Here is a 19,978-nt window from a genome sequence, read left to right as displayed (position 1 = left end):
TTCCTTTGTGTGTTTGTGTGAGTGTTAAAGAGTTCACAAAAACACCCACTGGGACGCAATGAAAACTTCCATTTCCTCTCTTAGTTTTCCACATTATGTTGATAGATTTGAATGTGAGATATATGCTAACTTGTTCTAATACAATGTTGCGTTTGTCTCAGGTCCCGGCATTGTCATCAATGATGACCCCGCCAGCAGAGGCTCCTCAGCAGCTGCAGCAGACGCCGCAGCAGCAGGTTCTCAGTCCTCAACAGATCCAAGCCCTGTTCCAGCAGCAGAAGGCCCTCATGTTACACCAGGTACCGTATCATGGATTAGGCTTGTCTGTCTTCACTTAGCACAACTTCTTTGTTTCCTCTAACTCTCGAACAACTTATCTGCAGCAGCAAATCCAGGAGGTCTTCAAGAACCAGCAAGAACAACTAAATATGCAGCTTCTCCAACAGAAGAATGCTGGCATAGTTAGCCAGGAGGTAAGCTTACATATTAGTATTTATGTTGCACCACTACCTTCACACTGACATTTTCATTATGTGTGTAAATGGACTAGGGATGTGCCAATCGATCGGCCCCCTGCTCATTATTGGCCAGTTTTTGTTAAAAAGTATGTAATCGCCATTGCTGATTACTGCATTTTAATGCTGATCAAAAATGCTGATCCCCTCTGGCTCACACTGTATCTATTTTTCTTCCCCCGGCTGACAAGCAGCTAGTAGCTAATTATGTGTTTCCATAGACAGTGTGGACCCGCTGCTCTAAGCTAATAATAATCAACTCCATTAGGGCAAATAAACTGCATTCCTTCGTATCTTAAGTATCATTATCTGGTACCATTATCACTGGAGGACTAAGCTAAACATGTTACACACAGAGGAAGCCAAGAGCAGGCATGCTAATAGCTAAGCTAACCTCTAAGTTAGATTTACACAACACAATTTTAAAAAGTTTAGATGGAACCGCATTGCAGCAGAAAGTAATTTGATTTTAACAGTAAAGTAGATTAATAAGAGTTTATAGAGAGAATAGTATAACTGTTGGTGCATCAGCATTGTCACTGTGAGTACTTGACTTGGCAGATCGATCCATAAATTGGTGGTGGGGTAGTATCAGTATATGATCAATACTAGAATGAATAGTTCGATACTTTTATTTTATCAAAATCTTTGTTTTTTGTCGGTTTTGTTATTATTTAGAAAATCAGGGAATAATTACGTGCACACAGTCGGACTTTGAGGGCAAAAACCAAATAATTTAAATGAGAAATAGATAGTAGTTTTTGATTTTGTTTAGTTATTGTGTACCGTACTATTGACTTTGTTTTTCTCAAACAATTCTATATAATATAATCGAATAAGGAACTAGTTTAGATATTGGGTTGCTATTGCTAAACTGTCAATAGCACTCACCATAAATAAATAGAACAATTGACATATAATCTATGTGATATTGGTATCAGCCGATGTCACTCATGGATGATCGACAGCATACAACCTTGATCAGAACATCCTTACCTAGGACACGTTCCCTTAATTGTACATTATGCATGTGAAGTTGTAGACCAAGATTTTGGCAGTGACGCCAACTTATGTGTTCCTAATACATCAATAAAAGTTTATTTGTATAGCCTTTAATCGCGAATGCCTCAAAAGACTTCACAAACCACGACAGCCCCGGATCTGAACCCACATCCGGGCAAGAAAAAACACAACCCAATGGGACAGTGTGAAACCTTAGGAGGGACTACAAATGAGGGGTGCTGGTGTCGAGCAGGACCGATAATCCATTTTCTTAGTGTTAAGATGCCAAAATTTGATGGACATCCATTGTTTGATTTCATTGAGACACGCCTCCAGATGACTACAATCTGGCGGGTTGGTCAGCTTTAGGGGCAAATAAAGTTGGGTGTCATCAGCATAACAGTGAAAGCTAACACCGTACTTGCATATGATGTCGCCTCGCGGCAGAAGACTGCAGAGTCTAAAACCGAACCCTGTGGAACTCCGCACATTACCTTGACATACTCCAAGGTCATGTTGTTATGAGAGACGCACTGCATCTATCAGTAAGATAGGACTTAAGTGTAAGTCTGACATACCAATACGTGTTTTGATATGTTCTAATAGAATGTTATGATTGACGGTATCGAAAGCAGCGCTAAGATCAAGAAGCAGCAACATAGATAACGCATCAGCATCCATCGTTAGCAATAGATTATTAGTCATTTTTGTGAGGGCTGTCTCCGCAGAGTGATTTGCCCTGAAACCGGACTTAAAAGGTTCACAGAGATTGTTAGATACTTAATATTTATTTAGCTGCTGTGCAACTATTTTTTTCAAGGACTTTTGAGATAAACGGGAGGTGTGACTCTGGCCAGTAGTTTAGCAGGAAGTCAGGATCAAGGTTAGGTCTTTTTAGCAGAGGATGAACAACCACTGTTTTGAATGCTAGGGGAGCAGTACCATAGAAAAGTGATAAGTTAAAAATATATAGCACTGATGGTCCTAATATTAAAACAGCTCCTTGATAAGTTTCCCAGGAAGTGGGTCAAGTAAATATGTTCGTTTTGTCCTACTTACGAGTCGCAAGAGTTCCTCCAATGTTTTTTCTTCAACATGAGAAAGATTATTTTGGAGAGCATTTGCTATAGCACATACATTCGCATCCTGTTGGAGCTTGGTCGTGTTTTCTTTAATATCCTTTCTAATGAGCTCTTATATTCAATTTGCGAAATATTTCTAACTCCTCATTAAAATAATTTTGAAGCAATATTTCAAAGCCAGCATTTCCATGAGAGCAATGTTGTAAAGCGCTTTGAGACATTAATTTATGCATTCATGTTGAGCTCGTTGCCTGCTGCTGCTTCCAGTTTAGTATACTGTATTGTACACTCTAATGTTAAAATATTGTATATTTGTTTTAGTGCTGTCAAATGAATAAATGTTTTAATCAGATTAATCACAAGTTTTCATTTGAATCAATCACAAGGAAATATTCATTTTAATCAACATTCATCGTGATTTATTTTGCATGTGCAAAGAGACTCAAGAACGTTTTTCTGAACAAACATTTATTGTTACTCCTTTTGTGTTAATAATTTGCTATTTTAAGATGGAAGTACTTCTGTGAAAAGTAAATGATACTTTGTCGATCCACTGTACTTAATTTTCCCATCAGGTTTAGCATTTTTAATGTTGACTGATTTGGTTCTGCAGCCTGTCATGATTACATTATCTGCCTATTTGTACATGCACAATGCTAACATTATTTTGACAAACTGCCCAAAATGCTTTGCCAGAGACGTTTTAGGGGTTTTGAGTCTTTCTGTGCTGCAAATGGCTTAATTTTGGTTTTAAACAAATGTATCGAATTAATGATGATAATTTGCATTAGATGGTTAATTTTGACTGTCCTGATAAAAAATAAAAGAAAACATGACATAAAGTTCTTAAAAAGACTATAATTTATTGACCCAAAGTTTCTCTCTAACTGGCATTAATGCCCTCAGGATTGTTTTTGAATCTTCTTGAAACGGAAGCCGAAGTGTGATGCTTAGCTCCTTCTGAAAGTCGCATCATTCACCTGCAATGTCAACATGCACTTACCGGTGCTTCATAGCGCCAAGAGGCACTTGGCAGCAGGTGTGGGCGTGTGGATGCAGGAAATGTTTAGTTTCTTTCCAAAAGTGCTTGTCGTCATCAAGGGAATGCCTTCCACGAGTGGGCTTTGTATGCAAACAATTAAGGAAATGTTTTTGACCACATTAGTTCTTGTGTGAGTGAGTACAGTAAAACCACACAGAAAAAATGGCATCATATTTCCTCGTTAAAATGTATCTTGAAAAGATAATTACAGTGTCAAGCAACTCTTCCCATAAATCTCATTAATCACAGTTTGTCAACCTTTAACTGGTGCTCTGCCAATTTGTCCCAGCTGACAGCACAGCAGATCGCCATCCAGCAGCAGCTCCTTCAAGTGCAGCAACAACATCTGCTCAACCTGCAGAGGCAGGGCCTGCTCTCTGTGCTCCCCACCAGCGCCGCTGCCGGTATGTTTTCAATTCTGTTCGTTGCTTGGAAGTGTGTAAGATCGGCCTTACAGGTTTGAAGACTCTTGCTGAGTGCTGTATTGTTTCAGGCTGCGAGAACGGCAGCAGTGCGTCCACGGGCGGTGACACCAGAGAGTCGTCCAATCAACAGTCCACGACTAACGGCCATCACACTCTCCTGAAGAGGAAGGAAAGGTGCTTTCCTGTCCAAACTGAAATCTTTATGCATCCTGCTCTGCAATGGGGCCTTACTTTCTAGCGTTTTTCGTGCGCTGACATTGCTCGCATGTTACCATTTGTTTCAGTGGCTCGCTGGATGAAAACGCACAGAGTAGCCATCCTCTCTACGGGAACGGCATGTGCAAATGGCCCGGCTGCGAGACCGTCTTTGGAGACTTTCAGGCATTTCTCAAGTGAGTAACGGAAGGAGAGTTTTCTTTAAAACATAACTAGCATTTAATTTTAAGTATCTTCATAGCCAAACAGGATATACAATTTGTGAAGTTTGTGAAGGGTGCAAAAACATTTGGATTTTGAACTTGTTTTTAAATAAAATTTTTCAATAGAATTTAGTCCTAAGCAAAAATATCAAAAGTGTAATATTTTTTTTAAATGTTGACGCTTTTGAAAGCCTTTTTGATCAGGTATGTCACAGGTTTAAATTAGTGAAATAATTGTTATGCAAATTAATTGAAACCCATGACATCATTTGATCAAAAAGCCTTGAAAGGGTTAAAATAAAAAATAAAAAACCTTACATTTGTTTTTGTTGATTAGGGATGTTCGCAAAAAAAAAAAAGAATCCAAAAACGTATTTATGCCCTTATAAAAATAAAGGACGTTTATGTCCTGTTTAGCTTTGGAGTAGTGTCTAATAACTTTAAAACAATTTAAACTTAAAATTTAACATAGAAAATACCCACTTAGGAAAATAAATGTATAATTGAGGAACACAACAAAAATTAGGATAGGATAGGATAGACATTATCTCACAATAGCGAAATGTAATGGTCGCAACGAAGATTTTACATACTGTAACAAAATTAAAACGCAATAAAAACAATAAAAAACTAAAATTGCACAGTAAACGATTGTACTATGTATAAATACTAAAACGAAAATTAGACTTTAACCCCAACATTGCACACTGAGCAAAAGTTTTACACACAAAGAAAAAAACCCAAAATGTGCAGAAAGAACAAAAAAGTGAGCCTTAGTTCCCTGAAAGCTAAACAAATACAGTATATTGTTGATGGTATGGCTATGTACACATTTATCACAAATTTGTCCCATTTCGGTGGTTACTTACAAACATTGCTGTCCAGATATCTGCAGTCAAATAGGCAGATGTCATATCAACAAAGGGCACACAAAAACGGGAGAAAATGTGGATCGATAATTAAGTTGATCCTGAATACCACAATTAATACTAAGTATATATAAAACAAAACATGCAAAACAAAACAGAGATCATGACTCGATATAAAGGACCAAAAAGGAAAATTGTAATTTTTCCTACATTAAACTTATTTGAGCTGTGTATGCAGATTGAAAATATGTTTTATCTACATTAAAACGTGTTTGCTTCCTTTACAAATGTTTTGTTTTGTTCGTCTGCAGGCATTTGAACAGTGAGCACACACTTGATGACAAGAGCACTGCGCAGTGTCGCGTGCAAATGCAAGTTGTTCAGCAGCTGGAACTACAGGTTTGTTTCAATGTTTATATACATTTTTTTTCCAAATCCATAAATGTGAGCGTAGGTGAGTTAGTTGCTCACTAGTGGCTGTCACTGAGGGGAAATGTCATCCATGTTTTTTTCACACCAGGCCTGGAACTCAGTGACATCTTTATACAAGTTACACTTGTGCCAGAAAGTAACCAAATGTGTGTTTGCAACTTTGCGTACATCAGACAGTCAACTCAACACTTTTTTTATTTGCTCTGAATGCAGTTAAAGAAGGACAAAGAGCGACTCCAAGCAATGATGGCTCACCTAAAGTCATCCGAGCCCAAAACTGCAGCTCAGCCCGTAAGTTTCTGTCACTTATCATATTTTTGTTGTTTGGTATGTTCCTGACTTAATTTATTTCTGTTTCTCAGGTGAATCTGGTGCCAAATGTGTCCTTCTCCCAGACGACGCTGTCCAAAGGCCCCCCTATGACCGTGTCCCAAAGCGCCACGGCACCATCCACACCCCTGATGCCACTGTCCGACTCCCCCTCGGTCCTGACTCCCAATAGCGTCTTCACCGGGACCCCTGTACGCAGGCGGTACAGTCGCTCCGTCAGCCAAGGTGAGTGGGAAAATCTGCAGGCTTACACAAGCTTTGAGGCTCGTGAATTTCAAAGTTTTTGTGTTTGTGAAGCTGCTGCACTGTTGTCTCTCCACAGATATTGTTGATAATAAGGAGTTTTACCTGAGCACAGAGGTCAGACCTCCATTTACGTATGCGTCTCTCATACGACAGGTAAAGGCTACGTTTCACACTCAAACACAAATGCTGGACTGCAATAATTCTCATTTGTATATTATTATTATTATTATTTTATTGTGTTTTCTTGTCTCTTTCAGGCAATATATGAATCACCTCGTAACCAGCTGACTTTGAATGAAATCTACAACTGGTTCACAAGAAACTTTGCTTATTTCAGACGCAACGCAGCAACGTGGAAGGTACTGACGTAAAAAGGAGCCTACATGGTTCTGTGACGGAGCTCTAAACTCAAAACACTTGTATCTCAAATCAGCGTCGCCCATTGAAATGAATTGAAATCAATTTAACTTGTGCTTGCCCCCTCCCCAAAACACCACATGCATTTTAAAAATAAATACTATGTTTTAGACAAGAAATAATGTATATAAATGGTACAATAGAATGTACTACAGACAACTACAGTAGTTTTATGAAGTAATGTAATAATAATGTACAGTATTTACCTTCTACAATATCTCATTTCAGCTGTTTTTCTGTCAAGCATACCATCAGCAGCTTGTCCAGATTTTCACAGATGAATGCCCACCGTTTAGATATTATTTTACCATACTTGACTGGCGTTGGACTCATTCAGCTTCAGTATGGTTCAGATTAACAGTGGTACACTTGAATTGCTTTGGCTAGTTGACACGCTCGGTCATGTTTTAGATGATTTATTTTTTTAATTCAATGAATATCATCCGATTCTTCTTCTCAGCACTGTCCTTTGAAACATAACATTTAGCTGAAAGGCAGCTCTTATCTCAAAACACTCTTAAGTTTAGTTACAACTGTATTTGGTTGCAGTTAGATTTGATGTCCATTATGTGTGCTTCAAATCATTTTTTATGGAATTGTCCAGAACGCTGTGAGACACAACCTGAGCCTCCATAAGTGCTTTGTCCGCCTGGAGAATGTGAAGGGAGCCGTGTGGACGGTCGACGAGATCGAGTTCCACAGAAGAAGGCCCCAGAAGGCTGCCGTTAATGGGTGAGTTGACTAATGCCTTGTTGACGCCACACCATCATCCTCCAACCTGACGTTCCATTTGAATGCTTTTCGGAGTGCCGGCGTCTACCGCCTGCCTGTCATTTCCCGCCGAGCCCTAACTCTCTCTTTTTGTGTCTTTTTGTAATTACAGATCTCTACTGAAAAACCGGCAAAGTTTAGCTGGGTCCATGTCTCAGGTAAAGCAGAATCCAATAGGAAAGCATTTCTTATACATTATTTCAAGATTTCCTAAAATGTTTGGCCTTGGGGGCCAACCTTTCCACTACAGAGGGGCCCAGGGCCCACTCAATTTTTTAACACTGAATTAGAAATCTTACTCTTGATTTTAATCGTATTCAATAATTATATCTAACCTACTTACAGTTCAACATGATAGACCTTGTCAAATTATATGAAACCAAGTAACAATAATTACAAATATTTTTTTTAAGACTTAGGTCAGGCTGATTACAAAAATAAATACTAATCAAATTAACTGCAAAAGAAAGGACTCATAAAAACTGAATGAAAAATGAGTGTACCGGTACGTACAATTGCGCAGTGCTGAAATTAAGTTAATTCTAACTAAATGAACAATAAAAAATAATAATAAATGTGTTTTTGTTATTTTTATTTAAGTGCAAATTAAAATACAGCTTCACCACTTTCGTCATAATTTTTGCGATTAAGAAATGTCTCTGACTTTATCTCCAGACTTGTTTGTTTAAGATTGTTATTACAACCACAAGTGGTGCAAAAGTGTATTACAACTGAGTTTTGCGGCTGCCTGGACTTACCACAGCTGAGAAACAGATATTTTTGGCGGCCCAACAATGGTTAATAAACGCAGCATTACATTACAATACATTACATGGACCTCAAATCCAATATGCTTTAACCTTCTGGGAACATTTGAATGCCCTATAAAGCCAAATATATTATTTTTGCATTGTTTGCTATTTCTTTTCAATAAACTACAGTCCTAAACAAAACATATACCTTTTTAAGTTTGACCCTTTTGAAGGCCTTTTGATCAGATAATGTCAGAAGTTTAAATTGGTAAAATCACTTATGTTGTTCAAATTTAAGGCACTACTTATACTGCAGGCATCCGAAATGTCCGCTATTTAGCGGAATTCCGTTATTTTGGAGCAAAAAATTTAATTTTTTTAACTCCGGCGCGTACCTGCCTGCTTAGAGCTAACGACGCTAGCAGGCTGAGTGCAGCATAGACTAACTGACTTGTTCACGCCCTCCGGTGCACCGTGGCTAGCTGGCCACTTGGAGTCAAAGCTAGCTGTGCTAGCCACACAGTAGGCCTAGTGCAGCCTGCGCTAACTGCCGTATCAAACGCTGTCTAAATGTAACTTAACGTTATTTTCTAACATGTGGACACGTCCCTCTAGCAGGGACAACCTCTCTAAGAGAAGTGTTCAATTGTTACATGAAGCCATACTCTCCTTTATGCCGGTGTCGGAGTGGGGACTATTTCAAAGAACGAAGCCAGGCTAAGCTATCCTGCGTGTAAGACTTTAGACTGAGACAAATTTTATTGATCCACAAGGGAAATTGTTCCACACAGTAGTAGCTCAGTTACAAAGGATGGAAAGAATAATGCACACAAGGGCACAAAAAGAGTGTGAAAAACAAAAGGTATAAAGTAGACAAAAAATGTACCATAGTAGCAATATAAAATATAACATATATGTAATATTTACATATTATATATACAGTATACACTGTATATATTATATTATATTGTATTTTTACATAATATATACAATATATAACAAATCCCAAATACCATGTACAATATTACAGTATATGTAAGAGCTGTAGCAAAAAAAAGGGCAGCTTAAAATAAGTTAAAAACTTAACTTAAAAGTTAAAGTTAAAGTACCAATGATTGTCACACACACACTAGGTGTGGTGAAATTTGTCCTCTGCATTTGACCCATCCCCTTGATCACCCCCTGGGAGGTGAGGGGAGTAGTGGGCAGCAGCGGTGCCGTGCCCGGGAATCATTTTTGGTGATTTAACCCCCAATTCCAACCCTTGATGCTGAGTGCCAAGCAGGGAGGTAATGGGTCCCATTTTTATAGTCTTTGGTATGACTCGGCCGGGGTTTGAACTCACAACCTACCGATCTCAGGGCGGACACTCTAACCACTAGGCCACTGAGTAGAGAGTAGATCCAGCAGAAAATATACATTATAAACAAAGAGAGGTAGCTAACATAGAAGCGGTCAGGTAATAGACAGATATCATCTATTGCTGTATGGCGATTGATTATACAGCTGGATGGAGTGCGGAATGAAGGAGTTCTTGAATCGAGCACTGTGGGAACGAAGCTGAAGGAGCCTGTTGGAGTATGAGCTCTGCTGTCCCTCAATTGTCTGGTGGAGTGGGTGGGCAGGATTGTCCATGATGGCCAGCAGTTTGTCCAGTGTCCTCCTGTCCCTCACTGACACAAACGCCTCCAACTGCGTGCCAATAGTTTGGCCGGCTTTCCGGATCAGTTTTTTAATCCGGTTTAAGTCCCTTTTGCTGGTGCTGCTTCCCCAACAAACCATTGCAAAGTAAAGGGCACTGGCCACAACAGACTGAAAAAATATCTCCAACAGCTTGCTGCACACATTAAAGCACCTAAGCTTCCTCAGGAAAAAGAGTCTGCTCATGCCCTTCTTGTAAACAGCTTTGCTGTTGTCCTTCCAGTCCAGTCTGCTGTTCAAGTGGACTTCCAGGTACTTGTACTGCCCCACCACTGCCACCTCCCGGCCCTGGATCTTGATGGGCTCCACTGGGGTCATTCTCTTCTTGAAGTCGATGACCAGCTCCTTGGTCTTGTCCACATTAAGGAGCAGATGGTTTGCCTGAGACCACTCCACAAAGTCAGCGATCAGTGTCCTGTAGTCCAATTCCTGTCCCTCTCCGATACACCCGACCACAGCAGAGTCATCAGAGTATTTCTGCAGGTGACCGGACCTGGAACTATACTGGAAGTCTGAGGTGTACCGGGTGAACAGGAAAGGAGACAGGACGGTCCCCTGTGGAGCACCTACACCACTGACCACAGTATCCGACAAGGAGCTCCCCAGTCGCACAAACTGGGGCCTGTCAGACAAGTAATCAGTGATCCAGGAGACAATGGATGAACTGACACCCATCCTGAGCAACTTGTCACTCATCAGAATTGGCTGAATGGTGTTAAAGGCACCAATCAAAAAACATGATCCTCACAGTGCCCCTCCCACCATCCAGGTGAGAGTGAGCATGATGCAGCAGGTAGATAACAGCATCATCCACTCCTACATGGGGCTGATACGCAAACTGTAGAGAGGTCCAAGGAAGGAGCCACCAGGGGTCTCAGCTGAGCCAGCACAAGTCTCTCGAGGACCTTCATCACATGAAACGTCAGGGCAACAGGTCTGAAGTCATTCAAGCCCGATGGGATAGGCTTCTTGGTGACCGGCACTATGCAGGATGTTTTCCATAGCGCTGGTAGCTTTTCTAACTTCAGACTCAGGTTGAAGATGAAGTGCAGGATTTCAGCCAGCTGAGCAGCACAAGTCTCCAGGACCCAGGGGTTGACTCGGTCAGGGCCTGCTGACTTGGCATGGTAGATACTCTCTCCTGCTGTGGAAGTGGCGGGATGAGAAACAGCAGTGGCAGGCGACAGTGAAGGAGTGTGTGGATTGATGGTCAGGGGAGGTGTGAGGACAGCAGTAGTGGGGGGAGGGCCAGTAAGGGGTGCATTGCTAAATCTATTGAAAAACTAATTAAGCTCTTTGGCTCCATCTACACCCCCATCCAGCAGTTTGGCTTTGGTATTGAAGCCGGTGATGGTTTTCATGCCTTTCCACACATCCCGAATGTTATTCTGCTGGAGTTTGGCCTCTAGCTTTCTTCTGTAGGCATCTTTTCCTTCGTGCAGCTGAACTTTAAGCTGCCACTGTATCCTCCTCAACTCATCCTGATGACCAGATCTGAAGGCTAGCTTCTTTTTATTCAGCAGTACCTTTAGCTGGCTGGTGATCCAGGGCTCGTTTTTTGGGTAAAAGTGGACAGTTTTTGTAGGGATGATGGAGTCCTCACAGAAATTGATGCAGTCTGTGATGCTGTCAATGTCTGTCCCGTGAGGCTTACAAAGGAGATACAAAATTAATGAGTGAATGCTTTGAATGATTTAGTGTTGTGTTGGTGATCGGTCAACTATTGAGGCGGTATAGAGGATGAAAGTAGTCAGTAGATGATGGGGAAAGATTATTGTAGCATTGGAAATATTGTGTAGTGTGGGCAGCCTGCCGCAGTGTTACACTTAGTCCGAGAGCGGGAAGAACTGAGGAAGTGTTGTTTTTTTTTATTAAGATTACATGTAATAAGAAGCTTCATGTTATTATTGAACAAACAACTTTGTAGCAGATACCACAAATGCAATGTTACCTCCATGACTGTGAAGATATTTTCTCAACAAAACCAAACAAAACTATTGATGATGTGGTACAATCATGAAAAAAAGCATGATTTTCAGTTTATAGCATCTAACACAGGGGTCCCCAAACTACGGCCCGCCAGCGTCCAAAATCCGGCCCGCGAGAAGTCCCAAGTTAAAAAAAAATATATGTATATATTTTTTTTGTATTATAATTTTAAAACATCTGTCCTTTCTAATCCATTTTCTACAGCGCGTTACTCTCGGTTTCTCCTCGTCGCTCAGGCAAATCATATTGTCTAAGAATGCATTTTCCCATCGATAACGTGACATCATCGGCAAAGTGCGTGAGGAATACATATGTATATATATATATATATATATATATATATATGTGTGTATATATATATATATATATATATATATATATATATATATATATATATATATATATATATATATATATATATATATATATATATATGTATGTATATATATATACATACCGGTATATATATATACAGTATATAACATACATACATACGTGTGTGTGTGCATATACTGTATATACACATATATATATATATGTGTATATATATATACACATTTATATGTATATATATATATATATACTGTATATACACATATATATACACACATATATATATATATATATATATATATATATATATATATATATATATATGTATATATATATATATATATATATATATATATACAGTGTATACACATACATATATATATACACACATATATATATATATATATATATATATATATATATATATATATATATATATATATATATATATATATATATATATATATATATATAAACTATTGTTTAGTTTTTTTGCATCCTTACAGAATGTCTATGTATGAAATTGTGTTGTCAGTATGTCCTACAGAAACATTTTTGAATGTTTTACTTGAATGTACTTCATTTATTTGCAATTGTTTTGTGGTTAATTACATGAGTTAACTCGTTATTTTTGACAGCCGTTGTTAAAATATATATATTTTTAAAACATTACCTGTTTGGTATGTTTGTTTAGAACTGAAAATTGTTTAAACCATTTGAGCAAAAAAAGTAAGAGTAAATAAATAAAATAAATACAAAATGTTATGTTGTTTAAAAAGTGAAGGACTTGTATGTCCTGTTTGGCTTTGGGGTATTGTGGCATAACTGCCAGCGTATAGTACACCTGTAGAATAATTGGATATTAAAATGTAACATAAAAAACCCTATTAGAAAAATCATGTATAATGGTGCAACAGCAAAAAGTATGGCAAAAATACAGCAAAAATGTACTAAAAGAACAAAAATGTCAACATTTTTGCACTGAGGGTTAAATGCAAGAAAATGTTCATTGTGGTGGTAATTGTGTGCTTTTACTTTCAGGCTGGAAGTCTAGACAGCAACTCTTTCTACCACCCGGGTGCGATGGGCAGCATTCCGTTACATTCTCTGCCACATATCCTTCAAGAGCAGATGAACGGCGCCCTCGCCAATGGGTCCGGATACCAAAGCGACAGCAGTGCGACACAGTCGCCTCCACAAGCTTAGTAAGCCTCTCCACACACACAGTGGAACCTCCATTTACGGACTTAACTGGTTCTTGAACAGGGCTCGTAAGTGGATAAGTTTGCATATTGAAGCTCATTTCTCCATAGAAAAGAACATAAACATGAAGAATTAGATCCAGCCCTGACAAAAGTCCATATTTTAGTAAAGGTGTGTACACTTTGAACACAATATAAAGTGCTGTACAGTACTACATAACAAGGGGGTGATGGATCAACTATGTATTTAATAACAAAGCCAAACAACAACTAGCTGAACTGTCCTCATCTGTAGCCACCCTGCTGACAAACACACACTGTCACTAGCCCTGTGCTGCATTCACAGTTTAAAATCACAAAACTTCTTAACTTTAACAGCCAGATCGCTAAAATGATTAGGAAAAATATCAATCAATCAATCAATCAATGTTTATTTATATAGCCCTAAATCACAAGTGTCTCAAAGGGCTGTACAAGCCACAACGACATCCTCGGTACAGAGCCCACATACGGGCAAGGAAAACTCACCCCAGTGGGACGTCAATGTGAATGACTATGAGAAACCTTGGAGAGGACCGCATATGTGGGTAACCCCCCCCCCCCCTCTAGGGGAGACCGAAAGCAATGGATGTCAAGTGGGTCTGACATAATATTGTGAAAGTCCAACACATCAGCGAAAGTCCAGTTCATAGTGGGGCCAGCAGGAACCATCCCGAGCGGAGACGGGTCAGCAGCGTAGAGATGTCCCCATCCGATGGACAGGCTAGCGGTCCACCCCGGGTTGGGAGCAGAGTAGAAAAGAAAAGAAACGGCAGATCAACTGGTCTAAAAAGGGAGTCTATTTAAAGGCTAGAGTATACAAATGAGTTTTAAGATGAGACTTAAATGCTTCTACTGAGGTAGCATCTCTAACTTTTACCGGGAGGGCATTCCATAGTATTGGAGCCCGAATACAAAACGCTCTATAGCCCGCAGACTTTTTTTGGGCTCTGGGAATCACTAATAAGCCGGAGTTCTTTGAACGCAGATTTCTTGCCGGGACATATGGTACAATACAATCGGCAAGATAGGCAGGAGCTTGACCGTGTAGTATTTTATACGTACGTAGTAAAACCTTAAAGTCGCATCTTAGGTGCACAGGAAGCCAGTGCAAGTGAGCCAGTATAGGCGTAATATGATCAAACTTTCTTGTTTTTGTCAAAAGTCTAGCAGCCGCATTTTGTACCATCTGTAATCTTTTAATGCTAGACATAGGGAGGCCCGAAAATAAAACGTTACAGTAATCGAGACGAGATGTAACGAACGCATGGATAATGATCTCAGCATCGCTTGTGGACAAAATGGAACGAATTTTAGCGATATTACGGAGATGAAAGAAGGCCGTTTTAGTAACACTCTTAATGTGTGACTCAAACGAGAGAGTTGGGTCGAAGATAATACCCAGATTCTTTACCGAGTCGCCTTGTTTAATTGTTTGGTTGTCAAATGTTAAGGTGGTATTGTTAAATAGATGTCGGTGTTGAGCAGGACCGATAATCAGCATTTCCGTTTTCTTAGCGTTGAGTTGCAAAAAGTTAGTGGACATCCATTGTTTAATTTCATTAAGACACGCCTCCAGCTGACTACAATCCGGCGTGTTGGTCAGCTTTAGGGGCATGTAGAGTTGAGTGTCATCAGCATAACAGTGAAAGCTAACACCATATTTGCGTATGATGTCACCTAGCGGCAGCATGTAAATACTAAAGAGTGCAGGGCCAAGAACCGAACCCTGGGGAACTCCGCACGTTACCTTAACATAGTCCGAGGTCACATTGTTATGGGAGACACACTGCATCCTGTCAGTAAGATAAGAGTTAAACCAAGACAAGGCTAAGTCTGACATCCCAATACGCGTTTTGATATGCTCTAATAAAATATTATGATCAACAGTATCGAAAGCGGCGCTAAGATCAAGAAGCAGCAACATAGATGAAGCATCAGAATCCATCGTTAGCAATAGATCATTAGTCATTTTTGCGAGGGCTGTCTCCGTAGAGTGATTTGCCCTGAAACCGGATTGAAAAGGTTCACAGAGATTGTTAGACGCTAAGTGTTCATTTAGCTGCTGTGCGACAATTTTTTAGAGGATTTTCGAGATAAACGGATGGTGGGACACCGGCCGGTAGTTTACCATGAGGTCAGGATCGAGGTTAGGTCTTTTGAGTAGAGGATGAATAACCGCTTTTTTGAATGCTAGGGGAACAGTGCCGGAGGAAAGTGAGAAGTTTATAATATTTAACACTGATGGACCTAATAATACAAAAAGCTCCTTGATAAGTTTCCCAGGAATTGGGTCAAGTAAACATGTTGTTTGTTTTGTCCCATTTACACATTTTGACAATTCCTCCAATGTTATTTCATCAAAGAGAGAGAAACTATTTTGGAGGGCAGTGTCCGTCGTATATACAGTCGTATCTGTGTTAATAGAACCCAGTTGTAGCTGAGATGCATTGTCTTTAATCTCTTTTCTAAAGACTTCAATTTTCTTATTAAAGAAATTCATAAAGTCATCTGCTGAGTGGGTGGAGCTACTGGGAGGAGTCCGTTGTTGGGTTAGTGATGCTACTATACTAAACAAAAATTTAGGATCATTTTTGTTGAGGTGGATGAGATTTGAGTAATATTTAGCTTTAGCTGAGGTAAGCATGCGTTTATAAGTTATTAAACTATCACACCATGCTTGATGGAAAACCTCAAGTTTAGTCGCACGCCATTTGCGTTCCAGCTTTCTACATGATAATTTCTGGGCTTTAGTTTCTTCTGTAAACCATGGGGTACGCCTTTTAGGGGCCCTTTTTAGCTTTAGCGGTGCTACACTATCAATGGTGTCGCGCAGGGCGTCGTTAAAGTTGTTAGTGAGGTTATCAATAGAGCCCACATAATTTGGGAATGGTGCCATTACCGAAGGCAGTAGGTCAGTAAGAGTCGTCGTTGTTGCAGCATTAATGTTGCGGCTGCTATAGTAGTTATTATTATTATTATTATTAGTTTGTTGACAATGAGTCAGAACTTCGAATTTTATAAGGTAATGATCGGACATTACTTTAGTGTACGGGAGTATCGTAACTTTAGAGGTGGTGACACCCCTGACAAGCACTAGATCTATTGTATTACCGTTGCGATGCGTGGGTTCATTTATTATTTGTGTAAGACCACAGCTATCAATTATAGTCTGGAGCGCCACGCATGGAGGGTCCGATGGGGTATTCATATGGATATTAAAGTCCCCCATTATGATTATATTGTCGGCGTGCGTCACTAGATCAGCAACAAACTCTGAGAATTCACTGATGAAGTCCGAATAGGGCCCAGGGGGCGGTAGATAACAGCCAGGTGGAGAGGCAGCGGTGTGACAAACCTCAAAGTGAGCACCTCAAACGAGTTATATTTATTATTTAGGTTAGGTGTAAAATTATAGTTTTCATTGTATATTAGTGCGACACCCCCTCCCCTCTTAAGAGGACGGGCAACATGCGCATTGGTATAGTTAGGAGGAGATGCCTCATTTAGCGCAAAAAAATCGTCTGGTTTGAGCCAGGTCTCGGCGAGACCAACGACGTCAAGTTTGTTGTCTCTAATGACCTCATTAACTAATAACGTTTTGGAAGATAATGGTCTTATGTTTAAAAAGCCCATATCATAGGTAGTGGGCTGTTTTGAGGATTGTTTGTTGAAATTATCCGAAGTAGCAATATTAATAATGTTGCGTTTATTATGCGTAGTGCACTTTAAATAGTTTCGACCATATCTAGGAATTGATACGACGGGAATTGTCCGATTGTTTGCTAGATGTTGCGATAAACTGAACGCATCATAGTTAGCCACCTCAGTAGATTGCATGTCTGCCTCTGACACGGTCACAAAAGAAAAAACATTATGTGAGTTGTGTTATATTCTAAGAGAATTGCTATGTGTGCAGGGATTATCCAGCCTGGCGCCGGCTAGTTCTAGTTTAAATGGCTTCTTACCCGGACACTCCACGCTTCTTTGGTTAGCTTTTCCCTTTGTTGTTAACCCCGCTCGGCATCCCCGCTTCTGCTTCCGCTCACACCGCTTACGTCGTCTCCATTGGCGGTCACCGCTAGCACTTGACTCCGCTGCTACAAAGGCCGCTCGATGTAGCCCGCGAAGTATTCCCATGCTAGCGAGGAGGTCCACCGTACATGCATCTTTCAGTCTATAACGACCCGATCCATCCACATCCAGAATTGTCTGTCGGTCGTATGTGATCACAGAGTGTTCACGCTTTGAGCCAGCCATGAAATTGACAGAAATGACGGGTGTTTTTTGCCAAATCGCTCTACACTCCCAAGAGCGTCTTCAAGCTGCTGCATAGCAATGCGCCGCCATCTTAAAAATAAAATAAAAGCCACTTTACCTTGTCGGTTAATGTTAAGCAGATAGATAGATAGATAGATGGATGGATGGATGGATAGATAGTACTTTATTGATTCCTTCAGGAGAGTTCCCTCAGGAAAATAAAATTCCAGCAGCAGTGTACAGAATTGAGATCGAATTCAAAAAGTAAAAAGTAAATAATGGGGGTATAAATGGAAATAAAATATAACAATAAGAATAAAAATATAACAGTAAAAATAAGAATATAACAAGAGACACTAGGCAGTAGTGACCATGTTATGAAAATTTATTGCACTGTTAGTTGCAAGTAGCCGCACTGTGCTGACTAAATAAGCACCGCAGAGCCCGCCCACAATGGATGTGCTGCCGGGCACACAATGGGCGGATGAAACGTTAGTACACTAAAGCATATTTTCATTTGGACTGTGGTTCGTAAATCAAAAAGTTACTTTGTCAAACGATGTTCCACTGTATTTAAATCATGTGTGGTTGGATTTAGTTACGTGACAGTTTGTTTTCCTGCTTTAAAAAAACAGCATCAAAGAGGAGCAGGAGGACGAGGAGATTTGCGAAAATTACCCTTACGAGTCCGAAAGCACCGACGAGCACGGCCACAGCCCCGAGACGAACCGCGATGAAGACAACGGCAGTCCGGAGAGGCTCCGCCTGGACCGCGTGCCCTCGCTCTGACCACAAGGTCCCAGATCTCTTTCACGGCAACGTATTCCAAACGAGTCCGAAAGCAACTGTTTCATATACGTAACCAAACACACTCTTCTTGTTTTTGTTTCCATATTTATCAGTATTTTGTTGTTGTTGTTATAATCAAGTTTTTAATTCTGTACAGTAGAGTGAGATCACGTGTGAAAATGTCTTGTCATAGTTGATCCTGTTGGGAAAAAGACGAGGAGCCAAAGGAAAGGGAACACTGATAATAGCGAGCACTTCACAATTGGAACTGAAAACAAACAAACAAAAAACACTAGTTGGTTTTTATTTTAGTGGTCATGTTATGTATACATTTGTAGAGAGATGATTCCAGATATACTCACTGCCCATGTGATCGCATATATTTGTATGTAAAAATATCATCAGGTGATTGAAAAACAGAATGTCTTTATACTGTACGTGTTGGTATTTTCACCCCCACCACAAACATGGCTGAATTTTCTCAAATTGAGCATGTAAGAGCAGAAAGTATAGATTCACTGTAAACCATCTCTATGAAGAATAAATTCATCTGTTCAAGCGTTGTGTTGTTTGACCTTTTTATTGGTTTTTCACATACTGGCCATGCTTCCATTCCCCACACAGTTCTAACAACAAACAAATAGAGAATTAGAGGAGTTGTCAGCTACAAACCACATTCAATCCCTTTGACAGTCGCAATCAATACGGAGCATTATTACGCTTCATACTTTCTGGATGCGCTTCTTGTATTTATTTGATCACATTGGAATAGTAGTAATAGTTTGTGTGTTTGCATTGGTTTTCATCCCATATCCCAAAAATATGCATGTTCTATTTGTAGACCAGATCACTTGTGTGAATGTGACTAGTTTGTTTATTCACATTCACACTGCGACTGTAAATGTTCTGTTTTTGCATTGCGCATTATTATGGTACACTCTTTTAGTGTATTTACGGTAATTCCCAGCATGCATTGCTCTATGCGCGGGCTCCGGTGTTTAGTCTGTTATGTGAACGGCAGTGGCCGGTTTGTTATGGTGTTCCCTCAGTAAAGTATACGTATAAAAAGAAGGTTGTCGTCATTGAGTTATCAATGGTAGCAGAGGATGGCTAACAACGCTAACTACAGAGTCCCTCCTGCGTTTGAAGAAAAGAAGTCATATGAGAGCTGGAAAAATGAGGTTGAAATGTGGATACGTGTTACCGATCTGGATAAGGAGAAACAAGCATTAGCTGTTGCTCTCTCACTGAGGTGGAGAGCTAGAGATACAGCTTTGGAAATACCTGCGGATGATTTGAACAAAGATGACGGGATGAAGACCCTTGTAAAGGCATTGGATAATGTATTCTTAAAAGAAGAAAA

At 39.8% G+C, this 19,978-nt stretch overlaps 1 protein-coding gene across 1 annotated transcript in view; it reads left to right on the top strand.

Annotated features, from left to right (window-relative positions):
• The window catches only part of LOC133653505 (forkhead box protein P1-B-like), a 30,122-nt gene extending 10,949 nt beyond the window's left edge, over positions 1-19,173 (top strand). The window contains exons 3-16 of the mRNA XM_062052851.1: positions 162-299; positions 384-473; positions 3,931-4,045; positions 4,135-4,240; positions 4,351-4,458; positions 5,666-5,753; positions 6,000-6,077; positions 6,149-6,341; positions 6,439-6,515; positions 6,620-6,721; positions 7,384-7,511; positions 7,663-7,708; positions 13,367-13,530; positions 18,462-19,173. Coding sequence (XP_061908835.1) covers positions 162-299; positions 384-473; positions 3,931-4,045; positions 4,135-4,240; positions 4,351-4,458; positions 5,666-5,753; positions 6,000-6,077; positions 6,149-6,341; positions 6,439-6,515; positions 6,620-6,721; positions 7,384-7,511; positions 7,663-7,708; positions 13,367-13,530; positions 18,462-18,615 — 1,587 coding nt within the window. The 3' untranslated portion in view covers positions 18,616-19,173. The remainder of the gene's footprint in view (positions 1-161; positions 300-383; positions 474-3,930; positions 4,046-4,134; positions 4,241-4,350; positions 4,459-5,665; positions 5,754-5,999; positions 6,078-6,148; positions 6,342-6,438; positions 6,516-6,619; positions 6,722-7,383; positions 7,512-7,662; positions 7,709-13,366; positions 13,531-18,461) is intronic.
• Positions 19,174-19,978: the final 805 nt, after the last annotated feature.

Source organism: Entelurus aequoreus, linkage group LG07 (assembly GCF_033978785.1).
Source record: "Entelurus aequoreus isolate RoL-2023_Sb linkage group LG07, RoL_Eaeq_v1.1, whole genome shotgun sequence".
Taxonomy (NCBI): domain Eukaryota; kingdom Metazoa; phylum Chordata; class Actinopteri; order Syngnathiformes; family Syngnathidae; genus Entelurus; species Entelurus aequoreus.
Note: the sequence above shows the minus strand (reverse complement) of the source record. Positions and strands in the feature narration are given on the sequence as shown.